This window comes from Vidua chalybeata, chromosome 2, assembly GCF_026979565.1.
Source record: "Vidua chalybeata isolate OUT-0048 chromosome 2, bVidCha1 merged haplotype, whole genome shotgun sequence".
NCBI lineage: Eukaryota > Metazoa > Chordata > Aves > Passeriformes > Viduidae > Vidua > Vidua chalybeata.
Window position 1 is genome coordinate 71,381,064 of NC_071531.1, and position 24,559 is coordinate 71,405,622.

Here is a 24,559-nt window from a genome sequence, read left to right on the forward strand (position 1 = left end):
TTCTCTCCCAGTGCCTTCTGGCCTCAAATTCCTTCTGGGGCTGTGGGTCACACAGCTGTTGTGGGGAAGCTGAGGGGCTGCTGCTGTGACCAATGACTCATGGATTTGTGAACATCTCCCATAAAGGGAGATGAGATCTGAAAGGAAGACCTCCCTGGCCAGCAAGACCTGAATCTGGCTTGCACTTTTCTCCTCAGGTCCTGCTGACCCTGGATGATGACCTGGATACGGTGCGCAGGGACAAGATCCCAGTGTTCTGAGTCCCCAGGGACGGGGCGCAGAGGTGTCCCAAACCGCTCAGCCAAAGGCACTGGGCCACCGGTGTCTGTGGAGAATGAGCCTGCTGCCATGGCCACCAGTGCAGTGGGAGCAGGGGAACGGGATTCCCCAGCAGGCACGGAGGGGTGCTGTGGCAGTGAGGTGGGACCAGGAGGGAAGATGATGTTACTCCTTTCCTGCCGCATCCTCTGGGGCAGGCTTGATCCAGAGGCCAAGGCCAGTGCACAGCCCTCTGGCTTGTGGGTGCTGGAGCCAGTGAGAGGGGAGGAAACAGGAGGGAGGCATGTCAGAGACCTTTGCTTCCCTTCCTCCCTGCTGATGTGCTCCACTTCTCTCTGGTGAGCAGGCTTGAGAAGTGCCATGCAAACCTTCCTGCACAGGGAGCTAATGTCTGCACCTGCAGTCTGCTGCCCTCAGAGTCCCTTCAGCAGCACAGGGAGAGCATTTGGTTCCTGTACTGCAGCAGCCAGGGGAGAAAAGGATTCCAAACTGAGGCGGCAGTGGGGGGACTGTGTTTTCTTTTTTCCTTTTTGTTGGAGAGACTCCTTTGGTAGCTGGTGGAGAGCCACGGTACCAAGGCTGCAGTGTTGGTCAGCGGTGGTGAACTAGAGCTGCCTGGGAGGGCTCTGCCAGACTCAGAGCCTCCTACCTTGCTGTCTTGCAGTCTCCCTGTCACTCTGTTGGACAGCCACACTCCTCTGGCAGCTCCTGCTGGCCCTTGGCAGCGCTCTGGTCTCTGTCACGGCACCACAAGTGCTCTCCTCAAGTGACCCTGAGAGAGAGCGCACAGCAAAGCCACAGCCTTGTGTGGTGGCCCTTGGCTCCTGCTGGATGCCTTGCCAAAGGGGCAGGGTGGAACAGGGAGGTTTGCCAGCAGCCTCAGACTTTCTCCTCTCATGAGCTTGCCTTGGACAGCCTTGGCAAAGTAGGTTCTCTTATGGACTGGGAGGATGAAGGAGATTTTGGGGCAATTGGTGTTGAGCTCTTTAGCTAAAGATGTGGACCAAATTTTCTTCTCCAACTTGTCTGAATTGGAAATGAGTTTTTTAATGGCTTCTGCATTATTTTCAGTTTCTTAGTTATTTAAAAAAAAAAAAACAAGAATAAGGTGTGAATTATTTCAGGCCTTGCATCTAAAATGGGACCTATTTTGCTAATTTGCAATTAAAAAGTGTTCTTTGAGGCCTGCTGTCCTTATTCTTGTCTGCCTGAGCATTTTTACTTTGGTGTATGCATGTAGCCAGTGATGCAAAGGTTTCGTTCCTTTTCTGCTCACTAAAGCAGGTGACTCTGGTGATGTTTTACTCCAAGAGTCTGTATCTCCTTGAAGAGTTTTGCACCAGCTGGTTTTTATTTTTTCTAAGCTGGAGTTTGTCGAGATGGTCAATAAAATGGATGTTTATGGTTCCCTGCTCTGCAGGTTGATCTGAATTCTTCTTGCTCCTGCTCTCAGCAGCAGCAGGGACAGCAGTCAGGGCAGAGGGGTGCCCAGTGGTGTCACACAGCTGCTGCCACCCTTGGGACTGTCACAGGTGTTTCTGGAGCATAGGTGTGGATGACCTGCTTGTTCTCTTAACCAAATTGCCTTTGTGAGGCTACATAGATTAAAGAACACTCTTATTTGTCACTGTAGTCCCTTGGGCAGGGTGAGGAGGAATGACACAAGAGGCTGCCAGCCTTTATCTTCCCAAGCAGAGCTGTGCCAGACTGAAGGAGGACCTCTGTGCCCCCAGATTTGTCCAGTTCTGGGGACACATTTTTATAAAATATACTTTCTCCCTGTGTTTTCATAATCTGTAGTTTCAGACTATGTTCCAAGCTTGTATTTGTTTCTAGACAGGAAGCTGGTTATCTTCTCTAAATTGAAATGTGAGGAAAAAATAATGTTGAACAGCAGTTGGAAGGCTCGACGTAGGAGGTAGAACAGCATATGGGCTTGCTGTGCTGAGCAGAGATGAGCACAGCATGGAATGGTAAGGTGGTAGCAGGGAGGGAGAGGGAGGCTGGGGAACAGCACAGAACAAATAGAAAACCATGACAGAATTCAATTAAATACAAGAAAAGGCACCTCAGGCCTGAGAGATGGGAGGAAGGCTTGGAATTGTCTGCCTGCTGCTTCTGTGCTTCCAGCTTGCTGCATCAGTTTTTAAAATTTCCTCTTAGCTTTGCCCTGTTTGCTGGGCTCTGTTGGTGCTTCAGCTCTCCCACCTGATGGCCACCTGACCCCTTGATGGCTGTGGCTGCTGGGGGGTCTGGCTAGGCACTTGGGCACTCTGTGCTCCCAGGTGTCCTAGGCATGCTTGGCTCTGCAGCCCTTGCCCCAGAAATGCAGCTTTCCTTGAGTGCTGCTGTCCTTCTTGGGCCACTGCCCTTGGGCAGGAAGAACAGCTTGCTGGTATGTGGGGGACCCTCATTCCCTCATTTGCAGGAGTCATGCTGTTGTTTCCTCACCTTGCCCTGCTCACAGAGGGAGACAGATGTGTAGGGTAAAAGCAGAGAAGCACTGTGGAATTGTGTTGAGAGGTGAGGAGGCCTTTTTGCTGCCCATGGGCTGATAGTGGAGTCCCTGCTTCCCCCTGTTGTGCCCATGCTTGAGATAAGCTGCTGTTACAGCTCGTGAAAGGGAAATAACAGTGCCACAGGCAGGGACCCCTCCTACTTAGAACAAGTTGCTCAAACGCCCATCCAACCAGGCCTATCTAAAGATGGTGCATCCACCACCTCTCTGGAAAATCTGTCCTAGTATTTTACCACTCCCATTGTAAAAAACTTCTTCCTTACATCCCATATATTCCCTGTTTTCTCAGGAAATGTAGGTAAAATTGTTCTGCCCAGTACAACTGAAAGGAGAAGGAAACAGCTTCTGTACAATACTGACATCCCCTCACAGGTTAGGAAAAGTACCCAGGGTCATGAGAGCTGTTACAACTCCCCCTGGAGCCCCTGGACTGGCAGAAGAGCAGCCAAGGCAGGGGGAAAACATTGCAGTGTGAAAGAGGAAGGCAGCTCCCTCGTGTCCTGTTTCCCCTCCCCTCTATGACTGAACTGTACACTGGCTGTCACTGAAGGAACAAAAGTCCTTCTGTCTTAATACTAAACTTCAGACTTATTTTAAATTAAGACCATCCCTAAAGGCAACTTCCATGCTTGCAAGAATTTTGAGGTTTACAAGCCAGGTTTTCTGGAGTCCCTGAAAAGAATTGTTTCCTAGTAATTCTGTCAACTTCAGTATTGTGCAATCTCCCAAAAAACCCTTTACTTACCTTGCAGGGTCTCTGTACTGCTCTCATCCAAACTGCATCCTTTAGATTCAAACTGTGACAAAACAACTGTCTTACACCACTTCCAAAGCAATGCAAGGGGACTGTGATGAGAAGCATTTTATAAAATGAAGTTGTATCTCAACAGTGATCACTGTCACCGGGGCAAGAACAGCACCTGCCATGTATTTTTTAGATACTACACAATCAGTATTTATTTATTGTGAATTAAGTAGATTGTATGTCAACTAATATGGTGCATTACTCTGGTATATGCAGAGAATGTACATCAGTGGAAAATTCTGACTGTAAATTCCCAGTCTCAAAGCAAAACTTTTATTTTTACCTCTACTTTAGAGTGAATGGCATAGCTTTATATGGGGAAAGAAAGAACAGAACATTCAAAGAGTGTTTTTCTCTTTTTTTAATAAAATACTATCATGTTCATATCTATACAAATAATTATTACAACTATTAAACAAAGTATTACATTTAACAATAGAAATCTCAGAACTCTGAACAAGATCATGGTTTGGGATATTTACACCTGAATGCAACACATTTGTAAAAAGATGTCAAAATAAACAGAGCAAGATCTTATTTACAATTGGAAGATGATGTTCCTGTTCATTCATTATAGATTTCTACTGCAGAGTTCCTATTTTCCATTACAAAATAGTAAGGACTTTCCACTGGGACCGTATCCAAGTAATTTACAGCTGTATAAAACAGAAGCACAGCAGAATACTCTGGACTGAATATAAATAATTTACATTGTGGAGGGCAACAGCATCTTTGATTAATCTCCTGTGGCAAAATCCATACTTGCTTCCCTTCTCAGAGTGAGCAGGCAGGAACAGGGTCCAACCCCCCGCGAGCTCTATTGTTTCACACTTGTGATTGCCAGAACAGCAGCACATATTGTAAAATTGGAAACCTCCGCATAAAGATACTTCTGGTGAGGCAGAAAAAAAAAGCCTTAAAAAAATTATCTCAGAAGAACTGGTATCAGCAAATAATAAATGGTATCTGTGTAACTAAGCAGGGCTTGCTCGCAGAGAGTATGAATTTGTAATCTGCTAAATCTTCCACCAGTTCATGGAGGAACCTTCTCTTAGTGGGAATAAGGCCTTGTGCTCTGAGGTTTCCAATTTATGGATTGCAGAGGCAGTAGGAAATTGAAAACACCCTCACACAAACCTGTGTCTGCTACCCATGCTGGATCATGGCAGTGGGAGAAGGGAACACCAGGAGGTGCTAACAGGTCAGGTGACAGCAAAGGATGGATCTCCTTATAGCACTGTATCAGACAACAAAACAAATATGACTGATCTGGCACAAACAGATTCAATGCTACTCTGTCTTGCCAGGGGAAGTAGGATCATAATTAAAGTGATGAGTATGAAACTTACTAGGGGAACAGCAAAAGATGACAGCTCTCAGAACACTCAGTCATCCAGGAACAGTGGGAGTCTGACTGAGTCCTTGAGCCAGGACTGCACAAGTGCCTCAGAAAAGGTGAAAAGACAACAGGAGCCCAGAAATAATTAAATGGCCCCTCTTCTCCAGCCATGGCCTCTGCAAGTTGCCCTGCCACATGACTTGTTTCCTGCAACAGCACTACAGACACCAACCACAGTAGCAGCAGCAGCACAGCTTTAAAGTGCAGTAGGAAATCTGTGCAAAGTTCCGGTGGCTCAGGACTAGCACCTGCTTTTACTTTTTTTTCAGGGAGGTGCTCTTCCACCTGGGAAGCAGCACAGTGATAAGCTGGTAATCTGAGCTGGAAAATCCATTCCAGCCCCCAGCTCAAATCACTTCAGTTCTTGTCTTATTTAACTGTTCCTAAATGAGGTCCTTTCTCTCAAGAAAAAAGTGTATAAATATTAACACATTACTATTGTATTGCATGCTTTCAAATTAGTCTATCTCTGCTCTTACTCTCCTAGGCTGTTTAAGGGATTAATGTGGACATACACGCAATCCAGCCCAATATTATTTACTGTTGTTTGTTGAAGTCATTTAGGCCAAGCTGAAACCCACAGCCACAGAATGCCTATCAGCTATGGCAGTCCCACCCCAGAATTAGTGCCCAAACCTTTCCCTTCCACTGCTGATTTTTCTAAATTAAGTGATACTGGGTATTTTTCCTTCCTTCAAAGCCAAAACAAGCCCTGTGTAAGTAACCTTCAAAGAAAGTAGTATGGAAGAGAAAATGCCATTCTCAGCCTAACAAATGGCAGCTAAACTCACAAAATCTTTTCCAAGTATATCTTGAAAAACAAAGGAACTGTTAATTGCTGGGTAGTCCTCAGGAGAAAAAGGAAATTTGTCATTGTGTCATGGATGCTTGCTGAAGAAAATGTGTTCGCTTGTCAAATGGTTTTCATAAAAAGTAGAATCGTTCCATCTGCAGAAACTCCTTTTTCAAACTGCCCTCTCCAAGCGCACATCAAGGTAAGGTGAGCCTTATCAACCTGACAGCTAAGCACAACAGGTTCATTGGGAGGGGAAAGGAAAACTGAAGAAGGACTCATTGCATTTGCTCCTCTTCCTGAAAGCAGAGCCTGAGGCCGTGGGGAAGGACTGAGATACTGACGTGTCAGTGCCACAAACTGACCTATGAAACTAAGTGCAAGAAGCCTGGTGGATGTGGAATGACAGGTGGGATTCATTTACAGTGACAAGGAAAACACCAAACCATTTAATAATTAAAAACTAACAGAAAGCTAACATCTAATTTCCTCTCTTTTGATGTGAAATATCCAGTCCCCCACTGTCCCTCCTAAAGACAAAAGAACATGAACATGAGAGAAGCTGAAACCCACAAGCTGCTCTCAAACCAGAGGACTAGGCCAGGTTCAACATTCAAAGCCCATCTTAGGCAGTCAATTACACCAAAAGGCTACACAACAGATCCAATTTTTCTTTGATTAAAGTTATGTAGAAGCCAGGCAGCAGTGTAAATATGAGAATTTGGATGAATATGTTGATACAAGGCCCTCATGGAGACGTCTGCCTACCTTTCTTGTCACAGCAGTCTCCTGATCCCACACCAACACCACAGGACCATTTATCGTCACTTACAGCATGAAAATAGACTCACACAGAACTTGAACAGAAATTCCCATGTTCAGGGAGGGGAATGAAATTACATTTCTCCATCCTGGTCTCATCAGGTTTCAGAAAAAGGCCTTAGAAGGCCTTTTTGTAGTGCCCTGTCACTACAAAATACAATCCTCCAGAGAAGACCAAGGGTCACACAGTAAGTACTTCTCAGCCACTCACTGCAAAACTCTGCAGTTCCTGCAAAATCCCAACAGTCTTTGTATGGCTGAAATGCCTGTGCTGTGATTCCCTGCACTGCAGGCATCCTGTGAGCAAGGAGGAGCTGGTTTTGGTTGTCTTTGTAATCAGAATGGGGACATGTGAAAGTTACTGACAGTTACTGCCTTTTAAGAAAATGATGTGCAGCACAGAAAAAAAAAAACCAAAATCACAGCTGACATATTCTATCACGAATACTCAGGACTGCATTTAACCTTGAGACAACAGCAGTAAATATGGAGGAATAAGAAAATAGATATTTCAGTGGAAAGGGACCTATAGTGATCATCCATCCCAACTGCCTGGGGTGCCTCCATCCACTTCAGGACTGAGCATGTTATCCAAATGCCTCTTAAACATGCTTGAGGCCTCCACCACCTTTCCAGCAAGCCTGTTCCAGTGTCTTTATCACCCTCCTGGTAAAGAATTGCTTCCCAATGTCCAGTCTGAACCTCACTTAGTGCCTCTTTGAGCCATTCCCATGTGTCCTGTCAGTGGATCCCAGGGAGAAGAGATCAGCACCTCCCTCTACACTTCCCTCGCAGTCAGGGAACTGCAGAGAGCAAGGAGGTTCACTGTCTATCCAGATCCCTATCCAAAGCATCTCCTATGCCAACAGCATCTCCAAGTTTAGTATCATCAGTAAACTTGCCAATGGTGTGTTCAACTCCTGTATCCAGATCAGTGATAAATACATTGGATAGAACTGGCCCTGGAACTGAGCCCCAAGCAACATTGCTGACCAGGTGCCAGCCAGATGTAGCCCCATTCACTGTAAGACCTCTGAGCTCTACCCTTCAGTTCTTGACCCAGCACACCATGAACCTGTAAATCCCACAGCTGAACAGCTTGTCCAGATAGATGCTGTGAGGGACAGTATCCATAGCATTACTAAAATGCAGAAAAATTACATCCACTGCCTTCTTTTCACCCACTAGGCGGGTGACCTTATCACAGAAAAGTATCAAATTAGCTAGACAGGACTTCAGTGTTGTGAATCCATGCTGCCTGTGCCTGATGGCTGCATTATTCTTTAAAACTCCTTTCAACAGTGCCCAGTGTAATATTCACAATTTTTCAAGGAACCCAGACTCTCACAGTCTGTAGTTCCCTGTGTTCTTCCCTCATGCCCTTTCTGTAGATCGGAATAATACTGGCTACTTTCCTGTCAGCAGGGACCTATCCAGACTCCCAGATCTTTTGTAGATGATCGTTTGGGGTCCTGCTGTTTGTCCTGTTTGCTCCTTCAGTACTCTGGAATGAAACCTATCTGGCCAACTGGATCTGTGGACATGCAAGCAATGCAACAGGTTTAAGTTTACAAGCTCTCTCTAGTTTTCATAGACATCATAAAGTAGTGTAGTTTTCCCAGCAGAGGAAACCAATATGGTTTTCTGCGAATGTCTGCAATGATGAGCTGGATTAGCATCTTTATATAAAGTCCTAGAAGCCAGGGCTTAATTTTTCACTAGTTTGTCTTGAAAGCCAAACCCATTGCTCCACACACAATTCCATTTAAAGAGAGCAAGAATGGGCGCATCTGCCTCTCTCCTCAAAGACCAGACAAGTGTGTGTGACCACAGAGTGGCTGCTGCTTCAATCCCCATCCTTACCATCGAGAACCCATGGAACAGACACTGTTACAGAGCTCAACTCACCACCTGAGGCAGACCCTTTAAGACTGACTGCACTACAGACACCCCTTTGGTCAAGAGTCTCACCAGGGCACACCCAGACCTGCAGCTGCCTTAGCTGGTTTGAGGCTGAGAACTGACTCATTCCTAACCCCTGCCTCCTGCACAGGCCAGTGGCTGCCACTTGGTGACTGCACTGTGGTAGAGAGAAATTGCCTTGCTGTGAACTGAAATACTCTATTACTTATAAGAAACAGAGAACTAATGCACCACTTAGATTTAGTGTCTTAAGATAAGCTCCATCTGAATTAAATCATGATTCCAGGCAGAAAGGGACCTGGGGGTACTGGTTGACAGTTGACTGAACACGAGCCAGCAGTGTGCCCTGATGGCCAAGAAGGCCAACAGCGTCCTGGCCTGTATCAGGAATAGGTGGCCAGCAGGAGCAGGGAGGTCATTCTCCCCCTGTACTCGGCACTGGTGAGGCCACACCTTGAGTGCTGTGTCCAATTCTGGGCCCCTCAGTTTGGGAAGGATATTGAGATGCTTGAGCGTGTCCAGAGAAGGGCAACAAGGCTGGAGAGGGGCTTGGAACACAAGTCCTGTGAGGAATGACTGAGGGAGCTGGGGGTGTTTAGCCTGGAGAAAAGGAGACTCAGGAGAAACCTTATCACTCTCTACAACTTCCTGAAAGATGGCTGTAGCCAGGTGAGGATTGGTCTGTTTCTCCAGACAGCAACTGACAGAATGAGAGGACACAGTCTCAAGCTGAGCCAGGGGAAGTTCAGGTTAGATGTCAGAAAAAAAAAAATTATTCACTGAAAGATTAATGGGGCAATGGAATTGTCTCCCCAGGAAGAGGGTGGAGTCACCATCCCTGCACATGTTTTAAAAAGACTGGACATGGCACTCGGTGCCATGGCTTAGTTGATAAGGAGGTGTTAGGTTAGGTCATAGGTTGGGCTTGATGATCTCAAAGTTTTTTTCCAACGTAATTCATTCTGTGATTCCCAACCAGGATCACTTTGCATGAAAACACCAGACCACAGGTTACAAGAGCAGAGACACTGTCAGGACAGACTACATTCACAGCCCAATTATTTTTCATGTTAAAACCTCCTTGCTTTCCTGGATCAGTGTAAAAGGGCTTAGCAAAACCAAAGTCTGGGCAGTCAAGCTGTGGAAAACTCTTCTAGGTCCCTCTTTGTGGATCCTGTTCTTTGACATGGAGGAATATCTTCCTTTCCACCTTTCAAAGAAAAAGAAACAAAACAAAAAATCCCAGGGAGCCTGCTCCTGCCCATACCCTCACCAGAAGCTTCTGACAGGTCCCAGGAGCAACAAGATGATGCACTGGTGAGCAAGATAAAAGAGGATGACTGCATGCCAGGGAACCTCAAGTTACTATGTTGTTTGTAGAATCAAACCCAGAATGGTACTTCCAAACACATAAAAGACAAGTATTTCTGCCCCGTAAGAAGAAAAAGCACACTGCAGAGACATTAAATAAATAAAATTTACCTAATTCTTCCCTTTCCTTTAAAAGAATTAGGACCAAAATTTGTGAAAATATTGGAGACTCAGCCAGCACACACATTCACTCCATCTCTCATGCATCTACAAACACATCACCCTTCCTCAAATCCCAATGTCTTCCTGTGTGTTTCAACACATTCATGTTCCTCCTTCAGTCACAATCACACAGGTTTAGATAAAAGGTGCATTCAAGTGCAGAGTACTGATATTAACTCAGGCTCAATCCTATCAGCAATATCAAGTAAAAACTGTGGCCCCAGGAATTTCCAGTCATTTTGTGGGATGCGACAGGCTTAGTCCTCCTCCCATGTGCTGCTTGGTACAACAAAGGGCTGTCACTCACAGAAAGCAAGAAGCTGGTGTTAGAGCATGGGCCAAAGAAAAGTAGAGAGGGTAAAAAAAAACCAACATTAAGAAGGTGCTAAACAAGGTACAAAACCCACCCTGAGGTAACTTGCTGCAGTCAGCAATGAAATGGCAACAAACACGGCTGCTGTCTCTGCTGACTGCACCAGGAGTCATGAGCTACACTGAAACATTGACTGAGTTCAGCAGTAACTGAAGCCACTGTTGAAACAGATCCAAACAAGATTCTTAGAAACAGAAAGTCATGGGTTAAAGAAATCTAAATTTTCTAAAACAGTATTTTTAATTGCTGACCATGGGAGCACACAGTAATTTTCACCAGGTAAAGTCAGCCTTAAGTTAAATGCACATGACAAGCTTGAGACAGACAAAAGCTGCACAACAAATGCCTTTTCCAATTAGCGCTGGGTTAACACAGACTTAACTTGTGTTGAAGCTCCTGAAGATATTTTACAAAGGAAAAAGAGAAACCCAAACCATTCCAAGCTCCTCTGCAGTTTCAGGTAAACACATCAGGAACAAACTGACGCCTGTAGCACTTGTTTCCTATCTCCATACGGATGCTCTCACTCCATGTATTACTGAGGGCAGCCCTTACCTTGGAACAACCAGACATCAAACCTGATTGTTGGAAAATCAACAACCAGTATTTGCACAGCTCTCAATGTTGCATCCTTATGTTTCCTAGTAAGTAAGCATTGCTATAGGCACTGGTGCTTTAGAGTCAGTAAGGTGGGTGGAAACACAACGGAATATGGAAAATACCATATACATACATTGAGGCAAATAAACAGTGATCCTATGAATGGTCTCTCCAAGGGTGACAGTAAGATCCGCTTCCTTCTTCTTAAATATATAAACAACAAATCAGACCAGAAGTCAGTCTGCCAGTTTTCATACAGCAGAGCTGCAGTCATGACCTAAAATATGGCTTATATTGTGGGCAGGGCGGTTCGAGGGCTGCTTGGAAGAATCTGAAGCAGACGTGTTTGCAATGGAAAGCAAAGGTGACATCGCTGAGCCATCTGGAGGAAGAGCTGTGGCTATTTCTGGAAACAAAGAAGTTAAGTTAAAATTGGATAAGTGCGATGTGTTGGTCATGTGCATTGGTGGCATATCTGGAAGCAAAGGAAAACTTGGCTGAGCAAAACCAACAGGCCTGGGAGGAGACAAAATGGATCCAAATCGATTGTTTAAACCTCCACCGCTCGGCTTCTCCGTGCTTGGGTTCGGAAACATTTGATTGGGAAAGTAAGGGATAGAAATGTCGTTGGAGAGGGTAGGGTGGGCAGGAGAGTAAGGTGGATAGAAGGACGGCAGTGTATTCTGAGGATCAACTGGGATTAGAGCTGGTGTCCGAGTGGCACTAGGCTGAGTGACTGGTGGGATGAAAGAAGCGTTAGCATTTATTGGTGGATTCATGCCACCCTCTGGAATAAAAGGGAATCCAAAATTCTGGGAGAGCGTATGTTGGTCAGGGGCCACGTTATCATTGGACACTTGAGGGCCATCAGACATAAATCGGACAATGCTTCCTCTTTTTTCTATCGTGGACTGTTGGCGCCCAAGGATCATGCTGCCACTGGTGGACAGAGGAAGATGGGGAAGACTAGGGTCAAAGACATTTCCATGTCTCTGGTTTCCGGATCGATTCCTTTCGGGCTGACGTATTTTAGAACCTCCATTGTCTTGCAGAGGATGCCTCGAGCGCTGAGTGACCGAAGAATTTGGCTGACGAACAGAAGGCTGCCCTTGCTCGCCGCTTCCGTGAGAAACTGCAGGGTGAGGGTGAGTTGGCCTCACAACTCCATGCATATTGCTGGACACAGGTGTATTCATGTGGTTCTTAGTTCCATGACTGTCCGTCATTCTCATGGGGTTGGACTTCTGCACAGAGATGTTTGGGCTTGTATTGCGACCCTGAATGTCCCCTGAGGAAGAAGAACTTGAAAAAGGAATAGTCAACGAACTGTTCCTTGTGTTAATTGCCCCAATGGACATGTCACAGCTTTCCCTGCTCTGACCATCACCATCCCTTCGGATGTGGACGCTCTCCCGTGCTGGGGGACAGTTGTACTCGATCGTGGAGGAGGCACCGCACTGCGTGTTCCTTTGATGTTCTGGGATTGATCTTTGGCTTCCACTGACTTGATCTCCAAGGTGAGGGGCGAGCAAACTCTGCATGAAACTTTGGTGGCATGTGTTTTCATTCTCCCTCGATGGCAGGGTATTCCCCGTTGGAATACCCTGTACTGGCTGGTAGGGCAGTCTCTTCTGCCTCTCTATGGATGGTGCAGCATTCTGACCGATTCGGAACGCTTGTGACTGCATGCCCCGGAGCGAGGACACAGAATTGCCAATTTCACTGTTTCTTGAAGCCTGCACGTCAAAATTGCCCGTCGGTTGTTGATTGGGTCCAGAGGGCTTAAATGTTTGGCAATCAGAAAGACGCTGCACATCCGAGCCAACTGTGTGGTCGACCGACAGGCGGCCCTGCATATTATGAATCGCCAACCCTTTACTTCTAGAAACATCAAGATAGCTTCTCATTTCAAGCTGGTCAGAAACCCTAGGGCCTTGAAGAGACAGTCCTATTCTCTGCTCGGAATTAGAGGGTGTCTTCCCAATGAGAGCCTCAGCAGAGTAGCTGGAAACTCTGTTTCTTTCCTGCCTGTGAGGGGTGCATGTCATATCTGATGGTCTGGAAACAATACTGGCCTGGGACACCATTTGCTGCTCTAAGCCCCTTGAGGTCATAAGTCTTTGCATCTGATTGTGCCCTGACACGTGTTCTGAAGTGGAACCTTGCTGTCTGCTGCCAACATCCTGTTGCTGTTGATGCATAATATCCTGATTGATATGGCTCTGAGGGTGGCTATGGTGGTTTCTGCTTGTTGCAGGATTTTCACAGTTCTTTTCAGGCTGGGACGCTCCAAAGTGCTGCTGCATCTGCTGCTGCATTTGTTGGTGGTGAGGATGGGGCTGACCACCTTTCTGCCGTGTTTGATCACTTCCGTGGTGTTTTTGCTGTAGAGAAAGCTGTGTGGCTTGTGTTCCCTGGATGAGATTCCGTTTCTTTTGCATCTGCACCTCCTGCTGTATCGTTCGCTGTTGGTGGACACTGTGGGGTTGAGAGTGGACTGAGTTTTCCCCATGAGTGACATGGTGCTGCAGCTGGTACAAGTGGTGCCTCTCTCTTAACTGCCCAGCCTGCTGCTGCTTCAAGTACGGGTGATTACTGTGAAGGTGAGAGATGCCTTGGGCAGGGACATGTTGAATTGGCTGCAAGTGCTGCCCTGCCTGGCCTGGCTGCTCTGAAAGCGGTGGCTGAGAACTGCACTGAACTTCAGTTTGTCTCAAAGCCGGCGTTACGAAATTGCTGTTGGGTGGGAATAACCTATTGAGGCCATCAGCATGCCCTTGATTGCTCACTGGTGCCACTGAATTGGATGAATTAGGAGGAATCTGACTAACCAGCATCTGTGTTTGATCAGCAATACCCTCCGGTGTCCGGTTCATCAGCGCCATCCCCTCAAGCCTTATGGGTGCTGTCTGGCACTGCTTTTGCCTCTTTGCTGTAGAAAGCAGAAGGTCATCCTGAACGGCCCTCTTAGCAGAGTCTTTGCGACCTTCATGGTTTTGCGGCTTTAAGTGTGATTCCTGCAGCTGGGGAGCCTGCATGGTGCTTGCCCTGATAGCATTCAGTTGTTCCTGAGCATATTCACTCATCAGAGCAGGTCCCGGAGACGGATTGATGTAGGTACTAGATGGAAGGGAGAGGCTCACAGTTGCAGGGATGCTTGCAGGCTCTGAAGACTGGGATAAACCTGAGCAACTCACCAGGGGATGGACAATGCGGCTCTGGTGTATCAGATTATTCACACTTAGACTGGTTATGCTGGGTGTCTGGGAAGTGGAAATCTGCAAAGGAGTGTTTGATGTTTCCACACTTCCTACAGAGCAGCTTGGCTTCTCAACCTGCCTGTCGACATTTGTCTGTACTGTTTCATGAGCACTGAATTTGTTAGGTGCTGCTTCCAGCGGCCCCGCATTGTTTTCTTTCACTGACTGAGGTTTAAAAGGCTGTTGCTCTCTCTCCAAAGGTGCAACCTCAGACTTAGAGATGACATCCCTCGTGTTAACCTGTATTCCCCCTCCACCTTTCTCAAGGCTTTCCTGGTCAAAAATAGCTCTCGCTGCAAGAGCTACGATGTCAGTCTGTTCTGAAAATGTGCAGCTGTTACAGGTACTGGTAGAGGTGCTGCTTGTGACATCTTCTCTGGTGGTATCTGGCAACATAGATGCAACTGAGAAGCCTCGACTGCTGCCAGAGCTGGTTGACATGGGGGAGTCTGCCTGCCTGCTCGTAATAAGGGAAGCACTGACTACTTCCTGATCAGAGATGCAGGAGTGAGGCTGGGAGAGAGTGTCACTTTCCGTGTTCATCAGCAAGAGTTCCTGCTTCTCAGGCAAATCATTTGATTCTGCTGATTTAGAGTTTTCCATAGGAAAATTAGAATGCTCCCCCTGAACAGTAAATGAAGAGGTTTTTTCCACAGCTGTTCTTTCTTTTGCGAGATCAGACAGCATTTTGGTTAGACCCTGTCCTTCTAACAAGTCCGCATCTTGCATTACCACTGAGGAATCGTGCGCAACATTGCAGGACTCCGAAATCATTCCTGCCTTGGAAGTATGACCTGCTGTGTTGCTCTGTGCTGCTGAAGTCCCATTTGCAACCTGCAAGTGTGTAACCTGTGCTTCTTTACCAGAGGATGTTAAGGTGTTGGGGGGTTCGCAGGGTTTGGGAGACTCTGATGGGACAGAGGCAGTTGGTGGGTGACTCTGAGATCCCTGGGCCTGCTGGCAAGGAGCAGCATCTTTGGCCGGTGGGGGAGCGAGCAGCAGCTGCTCTGACACTACAGACTCCAGCGGTGAGGAAGCAGGCACCTCTGCCGTGCTCGGCTCTGGAGCAGAGGGGGTTTTCACTGCCTGTTCGGAGCTCGCAATCTCTTTGGAAGGAGAGTCAGAAATGCTGACGCCGCTCGATGCAGCTGCGCCGCCTGCCTGCGGTGTGGTTACAGCCTGTGACACTGCTGAGGCGTTTTCCGGCAGCCCTTTACCACTTGAGGACTTTGCCACTGTTTCCACAGAAGCACAGTCCACCTTCCCAGCATCTTTGCAAGGAACTGCTGGACAGGACACTTTATTATTGACTGTTTGGTGTTTCTTTGTGCTTGGCTTTTTGTTTGTCCTTTTTGATTTTGCACTGGATGGCAAACCAGCAGCTGCTTTTTGCGGGGAAGCATTTATGGAGTTAGATGCACTGGTTAATACCGAAACCTCTGCAGGCACTGAAGATGCCACAGAAGTTGGCAATGACACACAGTTGACTGTGGCAATCTGGTTATTGACAGTTGCAGGATTGGTGGGGTGGCTGAGAGACAAGTGCAAGCAGCTCTGTCCAGCCATTTGCGATATGCTTTGATTGAGGTTAGCTAAAGCACCAAATGTATTGAGGGCAACATTGGTATTTGGATCTTCACTGGTGGTGGGCTGAATAATTTGCATAGGGGCTTGGTTTGAAGCTCCAGATGAAGACATCACAGGCTGCAATGCAAAAAGCTGCCCATTTAATGAGATAGTGTGAGGGTGCTGTTGGTTGGACATTGTCACTGAAAATGTCTGCGTAGAGCTAGAAGATGGCAAAGAAGATGGCCTTGGTAATATATGGACAAGGTGTTTCCCTCCAAAAGTCTGTGGAAGAGAGGCATTTTGCATGGTGCCACTGGAGTTGGCAACTGCAGTCGGCCCATTCACAGGAAGTCTTACAGAAGCAGAAGGCTGAGCAGAGAGGAGGGGAAGAGGATTTTGATTTGCAGCTTGTATAATGACAATTTGCTGACTAACATTTTGGCTGGGAACTTCCGCTCTCACAATGGGCGGGCATGGAGCAGGGTTTGGAGGCTGGAGAATGATGACATTCTGGTTAGCTGGTGCTCCTGTCACAGCTGAGGCAACTGGCTGAGCCATCTGAATCACCTGCATAGCTGAGTTTAATGGAAGGATGCTTCCTGCAGCCTGAGCTTTAACCTGTGGCTGGCCGATTAAAGGCTGTATAGGTACAGGTGGGCACGAGGGCAAGGTAACTACAATCTGTTCAGCTGCCTGGCCATCCCCAGGCAGAGAAGCATGCAAACTGATACTTGTAGTCAAAGGCCTGCTGTGGGCAGAAGACACAGTCCCAGCACCATTGACTGGCTCGTTGAGGAGGGCAGTCATTATCCCAGATGGTGTCTGGCTCAGCGGCTGAACAGTGTTTCCTGCCAGCTGCAAGGTTGTCCATGTGGTCTGCGTGTTCCCAGCTGAAGGCATCCGGGTAAGGCTACTCATGTTTTTCAAGTCTGAAGTGACAACACCTGAAGAGCCTGAAAAAGACCAGCAGCTCTCCAGGGGACTGGCAGCCAGAGTGCTTATTGCTGTCACAGCCTTAACTCCTTCTGCTGCAGATGTCACAGGCATGCCAGCACTGCTGACCACGTCCATACTTTTGGGGACATTTGCAGAAGAGCAGCTCTCTGTAGTAGACAGCCTCACAGGTGGCACACAAGCTGTGTGCGTGCTTGAAACTGCACAGTTCTCCTGGAGGTCACTCCTGGAATTGTGTGTATTTGAGCAAGTTGCATTCACCTGCTGACCTTGGGAGGCTTCCACAGAGGTACTGGAAGGAAGGCTGGTTCCCTGTGGGAGCGTTTTCTTTGTTGATTTAGTGCCCTCCTCATCACTTTTACTTTTGGGGGGATTTTGCTCATTCTGTGGTGCATTACTTGAAGAACACTGTAGTTCCTGTTCTGCTGTAGGTCGAGGTGTGCTCTGTGAGCTGGCAGGAGCAGCGGTGGGCACACCTCGCTCGTTGTCCGGGGTGGAGAGCTCAAGAACATTCCCTGCTGGAGCTGTCTGAGCGGATGCCAGTGGAGAAACTGTAGGCTGTGACCATGGCTTATTTTCTGTGGGGTAAATACCGGCAATTGTCACAGGAGTCACTAGATTGCAAGTTCTCTGAACTGGCACAACATTGGCTGTTTGCTTTTGTAAATTATGACCAACATTAAACGTTATTCCCTGCACAGACGCTCCCTGGTTATTTCCATTGGGCTGAGTCCCATTTGAATAGACAATGATGTTCTTTTGAACCTGATCACTGGGAATAACAACTGAGACCTTGGCGTTTTTGAGGTTTCCTTTCCAGTGGATTGTAGGGTCATCATATAAGCAAATATCATTTGCTTTCAGTAGTTCGATGTATCTCCCGTTTTCCTTTTGCAGTTCATCCAGCTGTTTCCGGAGTTTTTTTATCTCTTCAGCTACAAAACAGTGAGAGCACTCCATTACATCAGCACCAGAGCAAATAATGAAACAATGCTACCACATGATTTAGAGAGTAAACACTGTGTAGTAATGAAATAATTTTTAGAAATAAACTGAATAAATTGTTAATAATGTATGTTATTTTCAAATGGTTAGCACAACCTATGGGCTCTTATCCTGGTAAGCTTCTCTTCTGAATGGGAAAGTGAATGAATTTCACAGACTATTCCATTATCAATAACAGGATATATCAAATTACGTAGGAAAAAGCATTAGGACTAAACCAGATGAAAGTGAATGCTAATCAAAATTGTTTAATTCCTGAAGGAAAGACAACACAAACACATTAATATTTTTCTTTTCCCTGCTCTTTTGCAAACACAAAACTGTTTTAATTGATAATCTTACAGCTTTCGAGAAGAATGAGTTTCATTACATCTAAAAACTACAGACAAAATGAAATACAAAGCACTCATGTAAAGCCACAAAAACTGGCAATGCACTTGGGAGATGGCTCACCAAAGTGGGACAATCACAATAAAGCAGAAATAAAAATCACAAACCACAACATTAGCTCTGAGATTGTTTCTGTCACACCTCCATCACAGTACTTTTACACATCTATTCAAGTAAATTTTATATGATACATTATAATTTTATAAAATGAGCTGTTATAACTTTTACAGCTTTTCAAAGGAAAAAAAAGCTTTATGAATGAACAAAACTTAATCTTCTCAATGAGAAAACAATCTAACTGGAGTTGGTCAGAAATCATTCTGGTCACTACAAGTAGAATAAACTGGGGCAGAATTTTCCAGATGATGCCACATCACCTATATGTTCTGGAATTACTTTACATCACAATGCAATTGCTTCATTGTGTCATAGTTATGTGCCAGAACAGTCACTTGGACATTCTGTTGGCTTTTTTTTTCCAAGATATTCTAAGCAGCTGTATTGTTCTTGTATGTGCATAATTTCTTGGGATTCCCATGTGTGGTCCCAGGCTTTGACACAGCAGAAGTGAGGGACAGAAATTCTAGAGCCCCCAGCAGCATGTGTACTTACCCTGCTCATTGTTCCCTCCATTTAACAGAAGTTCATCATTCTGTCTTTTCATTTCTGTTATGTACTTAAAGGCCTGATCCAGGATCATGTTCTTGCTCTGTAAAAGAAAACACATATACAAAATTAGAAGAAAGGTCTAGAATTTGTAAACCCATTAGTGATGAGGCTGCACTTACTCCCAAGAGGTCTTTAAAAATATGCTCTGAATATCACTGGTAGAGTTTGTTTTCTTCTGGTTCTGTTTGGGCTTTTTAGAGGTAGTTTTTTGGTTTGATTGCTTTTATAAGATGAAACTATAGGTTTTGTGAATGATGCTGACCCTAAAATGCCTTGAGATTTTACAAAATAACATTGCCAGTGCTGGAGCTGGCACTTTCTGATGCCCTGAGGTAGATACTAAGGCCACAGATCCTGAACAGCCAGCATCCTTTCTCGCTGATCAGCCTAAAATTCATATTCACTAATAAATATACATATTACATGAGATTTCCAGGATACTGCCTTGTAAATATTTTATTAGAAAGGCAACAAACATGGAACAACTATCCAGGGAGATATATGCACTATTTTGAAAGTAGTATACTAGGGAATATGGGAAGAGAAAATAACCCATCCAGAATCATCTTTTTATGAAGCTATGCTTATTCTGTCTGCAAAACCTTTGTTCACTTCTTAATTTCTTCTACTGTTCAGTAGGAACAGTCTCTGCTAGGGATTCCTCTATCTTGAAAAAGATGCTTCTGTACATCAACCTCAAAGCATTTGTCTTGCTTAATCTTTTGCAAGGAGAGTGTCTTAAATTACTATTATTATAATTTCAGTTTCTGAATTGCTTTCAAGGCATTATATGAAGGATGACAAAAATAAGCAGTCATATGCAACACTTTCATATAAAATGCTCCAAATCTGTATAAATACATTCATGTGACCCTGCACTTCCAAGGAGGAATTCTATTACAAGTAGTTTTTAAAATACTAATAACTAGTTATATTCTTTAGAATATTAATTCAGACAGTTTTGCCTTCCTGCTAATCCAAATAGTAAAATAAGTATTTATACTTCTACAGACAAAGAAACATTTGGACATTTGACAGGAAACTTGTATGTACCTCTGGATGGACACTCACCTGCTTAAGTGCTGGAGAGCAGGGAATGAGTTCTCCAATTCTGTTTATCCCAGCATTAATCTTCTTCTTTCGATGTCTCTCCACTAAGCAAAAACAATATGTACTGTGTTATCTGGTTGGGAAAGTCAGCACAACAGCAGCACAACTAGGATAATGCAAGGGCTCATAAATACATTATTTCATTACACATTGGAACCTGGAGTAACTTGAGTGAGGAAAAACGTTCCTCTAAAGTAAACCTCAGTTAGCAAATTAATACTCAGTGGAATCAAAGAGCCATAATGTAAATAGCTATGCCTTTAAAAAGTGGGGATATTTTGGACCCCTTAATGAAAAAGTAAAGTTCCTACAACTTAAAATTCATGTTTTGAAACTTCTTTTAAACACAGTTTTATGACACTCTCTTCATAAGGCAGATTGATTAAATTTATGCATACAGAAAGCAAATGAACAAAGATTATGGAAAGAATCAGTTTCAGATTTCAGAAGCAAACCCATGCCTCTTAAATTCTAATGTCAAATTTAGCACCAAAAGAGAAATAATGTAGATTTCATCAGTCTTCAGGCTAAATTTTAAATTTACGCTAACAGAGTAGCCAGCCAGCACTGAACATAGCTCTAGGTAGATGGACTCTTTTCTATGTCCAGTAAGGTCTAATTGGCTGGGAGTAAAGAAAATATTGAATGGAGAGTAGTTCCAATGAATTACCTATTTTGGAGAAGGCCAAAAAATGCTTCATTTATAGTCTTCTAGTGATACCATTTACCTCTTCAATAGGTCTGAATATTGACAGAAAGGGCCTACACTGTAAGTCGAGGAGTATAAATATCTCTGGGCATGTTTTTTTACAGACAGCATCTCTGTTTTCCATCCACCACAGTCAGCCTCTTTCAAATATAGTTAACTCTCACGCAGCTATTTTTTTTACTGAAACGTTTTCATGTTCTATGCAAACTTAAAACTATTAGATGTCTTTTTTTTTTTTTAATGGAAAAAGTTCTTTCATAGCTTTGTCAGGACTCAAACTATTGTGTTGTTTGTTTATGGTACTGAATGAACTTTTTGGTTTGTGCAGTTGCTCTGCTTTTAGTAGCACAAAGAAACAAATTGTGACCTGCAGGTGAGTGTATTTCATTTTGCTCCATTACAAAAGACTCACTAATTTAATTTAAATAGTCTTATTTCAGTAGCCTGACACTTCAATTTACCTTTCTCAAACAATTTTTTTTTTTTTTTTGTATTTCAGGAGAGATTGCTGGTATTGACAGAGATAGGCCTAAATACACTAAACACTGCAAGACAAAGTTTCTTATGCAAGAAATTTACCATATAAATTAGAGCACCTCTGTAAAAATTAAAACACAGGACACTTGGGATTTAATCTTTATATATCTTACTAATGCATACAGATATCACAGTGTTTGTGAAGTGCTCTTTTGTTTTAGTCATATTTGCAACACTATCCTCAGCTTTTCCATATATTAACGACTAAGAAAGTATAGGCTTGGAAGGAGCTGCAAAGTTCACATACTGCAGAGTTCAGCCCAGGTGATAAAGATTTTGGAAAGCTATCAACAAGTGAAACAGGAACTGGGAATTCCAATGAGGCCAACCATCTTAGAAGTAAACTTGATAAGACTGTTTCCTGATCCTTCTTAATTCTTCAGAAATTGGCCACACCCTGAGCACACTCAACAAGAACAACACTGCACAGGCTTCACATGGAAACTGCTCAGTGGTTTTTCCAGCTGAGTTTGTGAAGCTCACATGATATTGGTGTTCAGGTAAAAGAAGAACTACAATCAGTTTCTTTGGATAAACCAGCCCAAAGCCTGCCAGACTCCTCCCCAGTCCATCTTTCTGTTCCTACTTGTAGAAGATGCCATTGGTACTAGACACTGACCGGGTGCTGCCCAAGGGATATGACTCCTACAACATACGGCCACCATTTGCACAGAATTTCTGGGGTGTCAACATCCAAGTGGGTGCCTTAGAGATAGACTAGAGGAATACTTCTAATCCAGGCAGCCTCTAAAGCTCTCAGGTAGGACACCTGTCTCTGTTTTGACAGAGGTGGATATTGGTTGCATGTGAATGCCTGTGCAGTTGTTTTCCTTTGGAATTGAACACAGCTGAAATAGTTTACTTCTTAATTTACTAGCTTTGGAATGGCAGGGGCACGGTGCTCCTTCATACTTTAACTTTGTACTGTGGAAACCAGCCAACTAGACACAATCTGCACAGATATTTTATGCAAGGTCACAGAAAGGTGTTTGGTAGGGTGAGGCTTTTTCAGTGTACTAAACTCCTATGGAAGAACCATCTCCATGTAAAGTATGTTTTACTACTCCAAAGTGTCTGTGCTTATTTCCAGACCAAACAGCAAAGCATGATGTTCCCACCTGCATTATGTGTCTCCCGGTTTTTCTTTCTGTGAAACATAAAGAGAAAAGACTCATGTGATACTGAAGGTTAAAGATCTGCATACAAACAAATATTTCTTATATTATTTCTATTACAACTAAAAATACTAAATATTATAGTCTGCTCTGTGAACTAGAACAGCAGAAGTCACAATGAGATGTTCTTAGACATTGGTATTAGACAGTTTCTAACAAAAATTTGTTCATGGTCAGACTTGAATCAATTTCAATTTAACATGGCACAGTGTAATGCTCCATTTGATTATTGGTACATATTTATAGTGGAGAGCTGAGTTTTTATGTTCCTGTTACACTATGACGTGTTCAAAAAGGCCAAAGAATTTTTAAAAATAGTTTTGTTTCTGAGGAACAAGACAGTTAAGTATTTGTCTGAAATGCTGCTTTTACATTCACTTGATCACTGAAACAAGAGAAAACTTTACCATGCAAGTTGATTTTCCAGCCACATTGCCTTCAAACATCATAGCTTCTGGTGTCAAAGAGGCTTCCTTTGTGAGAGAAACCAAAAATACTGTTCCTCTGCAGCTGCTGTTCTTTACTGTCTCAAAATTCTGAATAGGTGTGATTTGGGCATGTGAGGGGTTGTGTTTGGTTTCAGATGTTCACCTGGGACTACTGGACTGATGACGACAATCATTGTGCAATGCCCCAAATTGCTTTACTGCCAGTCAATAAATTTCAAATGTATACTCTACACATATAAATAAGATGTACTATACACATGCACTAGGACAAATACTTCCAGGAAGTACAGTAAAGCAAAGTACGTGTTTTCTGGAAAAAAGCAAAATTCCAGAAAAAAAACAATTTCAAAAAACTTCTGTGCAGCAGCACACTCTCAGACTAGATGTCTGCTGGGTATGCAAAAAACAGAGTAACATTATTCTGCGATCTTTTGTTGTCCTTTTTGACTGTTACAGAACAGTCAAGATGTAACAAGGAATCTGAGGTAAGAATGCATGACACATGTGGAAGATGTGTGATTATCATGAGGCACAGTATATCCTTTGTGCTTTGAGTTGATAACTGATTTCTGGTAACTCACTAAAGATAGCACGCACCTAGAGTAACTTAGACATGGATTGCAAGACAGTAGTGTTACTGCTACAGGTCAGACCCAGAGACATCTGCTAAGAAATAATGCTTAATGATGATCATTGATACTAAATATGCAAAAGAATGTAAGGACTGGACAGACCCAGCTGTCCTTTGGTTGACATTACCATTACAGAACACAAAATACTCTATTAGTCAGATAAGAAAGAGCTGTGAAATCTGCAAAGACTGAAAAACCTTCTGTAAGACAAATCAGTGTTCTCTCTGAGCTTTTCTTAATCATAAATCATATCCTACATGGTTAACTAGTGTAAGATGAATGCTGCATTTAACTAAGGACTGAAGAACTCCTCTACCTATCAGGTATTAGATCACCCATGTTAATACAAAGGAACAAAAGTCTGGAAAAGTTCTAGTGAATGTTGAGTCACTTTGTTACAAAGTTTGGTCACAGTGTTGCTGTACAACCTCAAGATGTAGTTTGAGTTCCTGCAGAGATTTGAGATGTAAGATCCAGATTCCACTGGGAGTTGAGGAAGAGATCTAAATTACCCTGTTGAAATTCGTATAGGTACCCCCCGATATCTACAAGGAGCCTCCACAAGAATAGAGGCTGTGCTCTAACCAAGGCAGCAATGCAATTTTACACACATCAAAAGAGTCAGTGAAATAATTAAAGAATCTCTTTTGCCTAAGTGACTCAGGTAGATATATCTTTAACAAATAGTTTGGTATAGACAGGTCAAGAGAGAAACTTTTGGATCAATGCTGATGAACACACAGAACTTCTTGTCCATACCCTTATTGCCAAAGTTTTAGCTAGAAATTTTGTAACTGCAACATGACTGCAGACTACAGACCTACGAAATAGTAATTTTCCCACAGGAACTCACCGATGCTGCTTCTTAGTAGGTGTCTCATTCTCTGTCATCTCTGGCATTGTTTCGGAGAAGAGAGCCTGAGGAAAAATCATAGAAGGAATTAAAAACTCCTGCACTTTTCTGATTCCTTAGCCCATAACATTTACGTGGCTTTGCCTTGGACCACAGGGACGGGGTCCTATTACAATGTAGGAACAAGTCCATCCCCTTAACT

General features: G+C 44.2%; 2 protein-coding genes across 3 annotated transcripts in view; one reads left to right on the forward strand and one right to left on the reverse strand.

Annotated features, from left to right (window-relative positions):
• SIDT1 (SID1 transmembrane family member 1) overlaps positions 1-4,139 on the forward strand; it is a 42,672-nt gene extending 38,533 nt beyond the window's left edge. For both annotated transcript variants that reach the window (XM_053931953.1, XM_053931958.1), the window contains one exon: positions 198-4,139. In XM_053931953.1, the coding sequence (XP_053787928.1) occupies positions 198-260 (63 nt within the window). In that variant the 3' untranslated portion in view covers positions 261-4,139. The remainder of the gene's footprint in view (positions 1-197) is intronic.
• USF3 (upstream transcription factor family member 3) overlaps positions 3,949-24,559 on the reverse strand; it is a 34,555-nt gene continuing 13,944 nt past the window's right edge. Inside the window, exons 2-6 of the mRNA XM_053931941.1 lie at positions 24,358-24,422; positions 22,367-22,395; positions 19,964-20,046; positions 18,836-18,932; positions 3,949-17,763 (exon numbers count right to left, since the gene is read on the reverse strand). Coding sequence (XP_053787916.1) covers positions 11,297-17,763; positions 18,836-18,932; positions 19,964-20,046; positions 22,367-22,395; positions 24,358-24,422 — 6,741 coding nt within the window. The 3' untranslated portion in view covers positions 3,949-11,296. The remainder of the gene's footprint in view (positions 17,764-18,835; positions 18,933-19,963; positions 20,047-22,366; positions 22,396-24,357; positions 24,423-24,559) is intronic.